This window comes from Daucus carota, chromosome 5, assembly GCF_001625215.2.
Source record: "Daucus carota subsp. sativus chromosome 5, DH1 v3.0, whole genome shotgun sequence".
In the NCBI taxonomy this organism is placed as follows: domain Eukaryota; kingdom Viridiplantae; phylum Streptophyta; class Magnoliopsida; order Apiales; family Apiaceae; genus Daucus; species Daucus carota.
In genome coordinates, this window is record NC_030385.2 from 6,373,834 (window position 1) to 6,381,660 (window position 7,827).

The window sequence follows — 7,827 nt, forward strand, 5'->3', positions numbered from 1 at the left end:
ACAATTAATGTATTGTACATCAACAAAATACCAAAGCATATTAAATTGGGTAAAAGTTAAAAAAGATAGCTAAATTTGAGACTAGTTATGAAACTAGCTCTAGAGTGCAAATTGTATTTTAGCAACAACAAATACTTTTGATGCTATATTACAGCAATAGCAATAGATATTAAGCATTTAGCACTGGACTTGCTCTTAAAACGCGTATCAGGTTAAATTATATACTGTATCAGAATTCGTGCAGCTAAATGCCTATTTGTCGTTGCTTCCTTACTCAGGATTGTAAGGTATCTAAACCTAGAGTCTAATAACTACAACAACTGCTTCCTGGAAAGCTGCTTTCTTTTAAAGCTCTTTTAAAACTTAATAGCTATCAAGAAAACTTCATATTAGTATAATTATCATAAATATAACAAAAATAATCCAAACCTTCAGCTTAATGACAAAAGAACCCTCTCTTTCAATCTCTTTTTGGCTCTAAAAAAAACACTTGTGACTTAACAGTTTTTCACCACTTGCTAATTATAAATATGTGGGTTAGGTCATTACGCATTCAGCAACTTATTTTTAGATTCTGGATAATCATACAACACAAGCATAGTCCTCAGCAGGTCCCAGAGGAGACAACTTATTAAAGGTAATAATCTAAGGGCCGGATAAATATAAAAACCCACCATCCCTGTCCTGATAAACTTTATAAATACAGTGGTACGAGAATTAACTCTATGATTCAGATCCAAATAAATTTTGAAGGCCTACATCCGTCTAAATGGGAGAGTAAAAATCAGAGTATCACTTTTACATGACAACATGAGAGATACAAAGACACTATCAATAGAGAACTGACAAGGTAAGTTCCAAGGTAGAGGAAGACGCAGATAAACTAACATTAAACAATTGAGTGATTGACCAAAAACAACAGTTCATCGATGTTCATCTTTTAAAAGCACATATCTAAAATAAAAAGGAAAATCAATCTCAAGACTGAAGCGGCCAACAACAATCTACTAGTAACAAAAAACGAAAAGAGGAATGAAGGAACATAATGCAGCTACTACCATCATACCCTCAGAATCTGAAGCTTATTGGAAAACGCAATAGCAACCCAATCGGGCTGGGAGGAAGACCACTGCAATTGCTCGATCTCGGCTCCAGCAGTATAGGCCAAAATAGGATCGAGGCCACCTTCGACAGGCTGTCCCATAGTGGAAAGATCCCAAATCAAGGCCTGTGAGTCATCTCCAGCCGTACAAATGTGACAACTACTATGGGGAGCCCAGGCAATGGCATTCGCACTGGCCTGATGTCTTTGTAACTCGACAACAGGCAAAGTAGGAAACCTAATGTCAAGAACCACAACCTTAGCACTGTCCATAATAATTGTCGCCATATACCTCGGGTCCTGCTTATTCCAACCTAATCTAACTAAAGGGGTATCGGGTTGCGAAGTCTCGTAAATGATAGTCGAATGCTCCTTATCCCTCAAATCGAAAACCCTAACAGACCCATCAGCAGAAACCGAAGCAAAAACACCCACCCCACCCCAAGCAATATCATAAACCTCTTTATCATGAGCAATCAATTGAGTATCCACACACTCCCTCTCCACATCCCAAATAGTACAAGTCGTGTCAATACTACTGGACCCCACCCGCCGCGGCTCCGCCTCATTCCAATCAAACGAAGTGAGGGGCCCACAGAAATCACTGTTCCGATTATTATTCAGCACAGATTTCAATTCAACAGAGTCGGAATTGATCTGCCAGATCCTCAAGAAGTCACTGGAGGTGGCGAAAAGATCGGGCTTCTGGCATTCCTTGTCGGGGATGAAAATGGTCTTGGTGGGGGGATAAGGGTGCTCGAAGGAGAGGGTGGGGTCGGCTTTGATCTCGCCGTTGACGTCGTCGAGCTGGACGATTTCGACACGGTTGTGGTAGTGTTCGAGGAGACTGCCGATGGCGAGACGGTAGCTTTTGTCGGCGCGGACGCTCCAGTTCATGGCGTAGACGTGCCATGGGGCTTCGTATGTGTATATCTCCGACCGCCGTTGTTGCTCGTCGGAGTTCTCTTGCTTTTGCGAGCTGCTCGCCACCATCGCTCTCGCACCTGCTGCCTATCTTAATACAAGTATTTCCGTCTTCTCGCCTATAGCATTTATATATACAGTCTCCTACCGCATCTTAATCCTATATTGGTTATATAAAATATAATAAAATAATAGTTACTTAAAATATAGTTAAGAAAAAGTTGTTTTACTCCAATGATATTACCTATACCTGTTACTTATAATTTAAAAATTAGTATTTATTCAATATTTAAGATAATATATGTGAGAAGATGTAGAGTTGGAGTAAATATTTGTTATATTATAGGTAATATTGATGATTGGCATTATAGGGGTTGGTTTTTGCTCCCTCAAATAAGGGGATGAGTTTTCTCTCCCCTAAAATTTTTAGGGGATATGGAGTTGCGTTGGAAGACTGATTTTTGATCCTAACCCCTAAATCTTGTCCACCTAGACCAAATATGAGTAAGATTGCATTGGGGTTGCTCTTACCAGGTGTATTGTATTAGGATTTTAAAGATTTTTTTTTATCATGAAATCTGATGATATTTGATTAGAATTGTTTGAAATCCATTAAAATATCATAATTGCTAAATGCACTAAAAAATTACTCTGTGTTGTAACCTGAAATTACCAAACTATCCCTTTCTCTCTCTCCGTGTCAGTTGATTATAATAAATAGATGTTTTTTTTAAAATTGAGAATAAATCTCACAAATATGAACCGACAATTCACCATGATAATTCTTCCATTTAAGAAAACGTATTATATAACCGTCAGACATGCAAGATGACCGGGGAAGTTTAGACAATAATTATATCAAATAATTAATTATTAATAAAATCACGTGTATATGCATGTGGTGATCAAAATATACACACAATTATGATAACTCATAATTGAGACAATTAAACTCTTAATTAAGGCACAATTAATAAAATATTAACTCCCTCAATTAAGACACAATTAACGCCTCAAATAAGGCACAATTAACGGCTTCAATTATGAGGCACAATTTACGCCCTCAATTATGAGGCACAATTAACGCCATCAATTAACGCCTTCCTTTCTGAAGCCAGATCCCGTACTGATCGTGGAACTGCCGTCGCCGCAACCCTCAGCCACCACCGCGACGCTATCAGGACAATGACCACCCGAAGTATATCGATCTCCCGAATTATATCGACCTCCACGGAGACACAAACTAATAAACAAACAAAAGCAAGCCCTCTAGTTTCGCTCCTGCAACACAACACAATACTCCTTGCTTTCTCCGTTTAATCCATCTCTGCAACGTCTTCACTCTGATGACAAATTCTCCGACCACCGGCGACAAACCCACCTCGGCGATGAGGGTCATAGTCCCTCTGCGAGGCGATTAGGGTCGATTTGAATGCAATGAAACGGAGGTTTACACGTGAAATCAAGAATGGAGATTTACAAAAATGTTTCTCCGATAAGAAGGGGGAAGGTTCTGGATATTTTTCCGTTAATCACAACCCTTGTCGCCGTTTGATTGGCACTGAATCTTACAAGAGGCGTAAGATTTGAGCGGAAAAAAGTAGTAAGGTGAATGTTTGGAGACTTGCTAACTCAGCGATAGAATCCAACGTGTAAGTGATAAGTGGATTTTATATCCACTTGGAAGCCTTCGTTTCGACTTAAATTGATGAAATGGCCTCAAGCTTTTGATGTTTTTGATATGTTTTAGTGTTGTGTTGTGTAGGTTTCTTGGAAGGAGGACGAAGAGGAGATTCATAGCTTTCATTGGAAAAAAATGGCGAAGCAATCGGATGCGCGAGTCAAAAGTTATGGACAAAGAAGCATTGGCTGCGCGGGTGTTCGCAAAAATCTACACGCAAGCGCACGTGATCACAAGTAATATATTAAGTTCGATCCCACAGAGACTGGTGAATTAAGAATACGCACCTATGCAACAATGTATGATCAATTATCACTGCCAAGACAATTAACAAGGATTGGTTTCTTTTATACTAATAAGTAGAATTACTAATCAAATTCAGAATAGGAAAACACATGGGATTCTAACTTCATTATCGAATTCATCTAGAATTGAAATTACTGATTAACATGTGACTGTTGATCCTAATCAGACAACACGAAGGTAATACATGCCAACTCTCGTTGCACACATATCATACCAATCAAAATCCACAATCAAGATAGAAATCTCATGGACACCAACAAAGCTCAGACCCTATATCTCTATAGCGGTAGTGTAAGCAGAGAGGTTTAATAACAAGTCGTCTATCGTGATTACATAGGGTGATAAAAATAGTTCAAGTCTACCACAAATTATGTTCCATTCACATAATCCTATGTTTACATGGCATAGTTCTAAATTCAATCATCCACTCTCGCTTCAGAAAGAATTAACAAACAACTTAGAAGTTAGCTACTCTCCTAAGAAGAATAAGCACGGCTCATGCAAAGAAATCAACGTATGTCACACAATCAAGTAATTAATATTCGTTACTAGACTACATCGATAAATCCATTAGAATCCCATGAAGGCGGTTAGTTCATAATCGAACTAATCGACATCATGGGTTCTAGTGAAAGCATTATAAAGAAAAGACAAGAATTAAACGGAATAAAAATGCTTGAATTAATAATAAAGATCACACGTTACAGAATTGATGTTCACGATCTCGCTCGAAACTGTCACTTCCTCGCGAAGAACGATCTAATACAACTGATAATGTGCTTGAATGAATAATCTGAAACTACGATATTGTTCTATATTAAACTACTTCTATGAGGCTAGGGTTTTACACACGAGAAATTAAAATACATTGACTAAGTCAACCGGGCCTCGACCGCTGCGAAAATCCATCAGAAAAGCTTCAAAAATCGGCCCGGGGAAGTTCTGCTGGGCGCCACCGCGCTAAACTAGCGCAGGCGCGCTAGTTGACCCGAGGATAGCGCGGGCGCGCTATAGGTTAGCGCGGGCGCGCTACTGACTGTGATGGCAGCCCTGTTTCTTCGTGTTCAGCTCGTTCTCGCGTGCATGTCCTTCCTCGCTCCTAGTACCACTTCCGTAGGTGATCACGGTTGCATTTAGCATATGCAACAAGCCCTTTAAACCCCTAGATAGCTCTAGTGGACGAGTGTGTTCTCGTGAGGGTTTGTAGAAGATGTACCCACAAAATCCCAAGCCGTGATGAATCCACAATTCTCCATTCTTGCAAATAATGCACCAAAAACAACCTAAATTGATAGAAAATCACTTCATCACCTCAACTCGTGACCTGCACAGAAAAACAATAAAAACAAATCAAAAGACACTAAACACTTAAGTACAACCAACCAATTTAAGTGGAAATGAAGGCCTATAAGTGTGTATAAATACCACTTATCACGGGCTGCTGAGTTGGGGCGCCCGCCCCACTTTGGCGCGCCCGCCCCACGTTGGCGCGCCCGCCCCACAATCTGTGCGCGATTTTAGGCCCGTTTTGCCCGTTTTTGATCCGTTTGAAGGCCCGTTCGCTGGGGAAGTTAAAGAAAGGCTTGGGGGGACTCAAAGCATAACCTAGGAAACATTCCAAGGAGCTTGTAATTCCATAGTTTTTACTTTTGTAATTCTTCGAAGTAGGCGTAACTTTGGATGCTTGTTCGGATTTGTTTCGAAACTCTTGTTTTACTCTTTTGATATTGTCTAGACTATTCAGTACCATGTTTATTCTTATTCCCATGATGATGAGAAGTTCGATTATGAACTAATCATTATCGTGGGATTCTAGTAGATTTATATATGGATTTCAGTAGTTGATTTGCCTTAATTTATTGTGTGATGAATGTTTGATTTCCTCGTATTGGTTGTGCTTATTCGTCTTGGATGTGTAGCTAACATCTTAGATTGTTTGTTAATCTTTATTGAATCGACAGTGGATATATTGATTTAGAACTTGCCATGCAGCATAGGTTTATGTGTTCGATATGCATAATTGTGATGTGATTTTACACATCTTGCATCGCCCTATGTAATCTTGAAAGATAACTTGTTCTTCAACCGTTATGTTTTCAAATTCTATAGATATATAGGGTCTAAGCATAATTGGTGTCTGTTTACCTTCTATTTTAATTGTGGATGTGTAGCAGTATGGTGCATGTATAACGACAATTAGCGTGTATCAGTATCGTGTTATCTGATTAGTTATCAACCATCACATATCGATAAGGCATAACTCTGAATGAAATATATGATGAAGTTAGAATCCCATGTTTTGTTCTCATTAGTAATTCGATTTTAATTCTCTTAGTTATAATTCGACTTAATTAGTTAATTTAGACAAAACCAACCAATTTGTTAATTGTCCGAACATTGAATAATAGCAATACATTGGTGCATAAGTGCATATTCTTGAATACACTAGTCTCTATGGGAACGAACTGAATTGAATTTCTATACTACTTGTGACCACGTACGCTTGCGTGATTTTGTGCGAACAAGTTTTTGGCGCCGCTGCCGGGGACTCGGTGTTATATTTTATTTTATGTGCTTGTCATCAGTGGTCGTTAAAGTTCATTGACTTGGATTCTTTTCTCACTTTAGTTCGTTTGTGTGTGTTTCAGGTACTTGAGTGACGTGTATGCGAACACGTTCTCAGGCCCGTAAAGAAGCATTGGCAAAAGTAGAAACGATAGTGAGTACTACAATGGGTGATCAACCACCAGTTGTGAATGATACTAAGGCTCTTAAGACTTTCTCTGAGCCTAAAATTAATGACATTCAGTCGAGCATTGTCAGGCCAGCAATTCAGGCCACCACTTTCGAGATCAAACCGAGCAACATTCAGATGGTACAGAACTCAGTGCAGTTTGGGGGTTCTCCGACTGAGGATCCTAATATTAATATTCGGGACTTCATTAAGATCTGCGACACCTTCAAGTTCAATGGTGTTACTGATGATGCCATCGAATTGAAGCTATTCCCATTTTCTCTGAGAGATAAAGCAAAAGGATGGTTGCATTCTCTTCCTGCAGGATCTATTACTACATGGGAAGAGCTGGCTCAAATTTTTTTTACTAAGTTCTTCCCTATGGCCAAAACAGCTGCAATCAGGAATGCTATCACTCAATTCTCTCAGCTATCTGGTGAAACTTTATGTGAAGCTTAGTAACGTTGCAAGGAGAGCTTCGAAAGTGCCCACATCATGGGATGCCTGATTGGATGGTTATTAATTGCTTTTATAATGGCTTGGAACCTCAATCGAGGCCAATGCTCGATGCAGCATCAGGTGGAGCTCTATGGGCTAAGAGCTATGATGAGGCTTATGAGTTGATCGAGATGATGGCTACGAATGAATATCAGAACCCTACTCAGCGTCTTCATCAGGGCAAAGCAGCAGGGATTCTAGATGTTGATGCTACTTCAGCCATAGCTGCTCAACTTAAGGCTCTTACTATGAAGGTGGATTCTTTGGAAAATCTGGGAAATCAGCAACCACCTTCAGTTTGCGAGCTTTGTGCGGGTGCACATTCTTCTGATCAGTGTGCTATATCTAGTGAGTCCGCTCATTTTGTGAGCAACTTCCAGAGGTTTCAACAGCCAGCTCCTGCCACTTATCATCGCAATAATCGGAATCATCCGAATTTCAGCTGGAGCAACAATCAGAACTTCATGCCACAACAGCCACAACAATTTTAGCAGCAGGGAGCTAGACCTTTCAACCCTTCTGGTTTTCAACAACAGTTTGCACCGAAGCAGCAATTTCATCTACCTGGATTCCAGCAACAAA

At 39.7% G+C, this 7,827-nt stretch overlaps 1 protein-coding gene and 1 non-coding gene across 2 annotated transcripts; both read right to left on the minus strand.

Annotated features, from left to right (window-relative positions):
• Positions 1-863: 863 nt before the first annotated feature.
• LOC108220226 (WD repeat-containing protein LWD1) lies at positions 864-2,168 on the minus strand. The gene has a single exon (XM_017393932.2). The coding sequence runs from the start codon at positions 2,093-2,095 to the stop codon at positions 1,061-1,063; it is 1,035 nt and encodes a 344-aa protein (XP_017249421.1). The 5' UTR covers positions 2,096-2,168; the 3' UTR covers positions 864-1,060.
• A 4,975-nt stretch (positions 2,169-7,143) lies between these two features.
• On the minus strand, positions 7,144-7,249 carry LOC135146847 (small nucleolar RNA R71). The gene has a single exon (XR_010283944.1). It is a non-coding gene; the product is annotated as a small nucleolar RNA R71 (small nucleolar RNA).
• Positions 7,250-7,827: the final 578 nt, after the last annotated feature.

Bases quoted from the DNA above. Each gene is read 5' to 3' on its own strand.
- LOC108220226 (XM_017393932.2), bottom strand. From the start codon at position 2,095: ATGGTGGCGAGCAGCTCGCAAAAGCAAGAGAACTCCGACGAGCAACAA.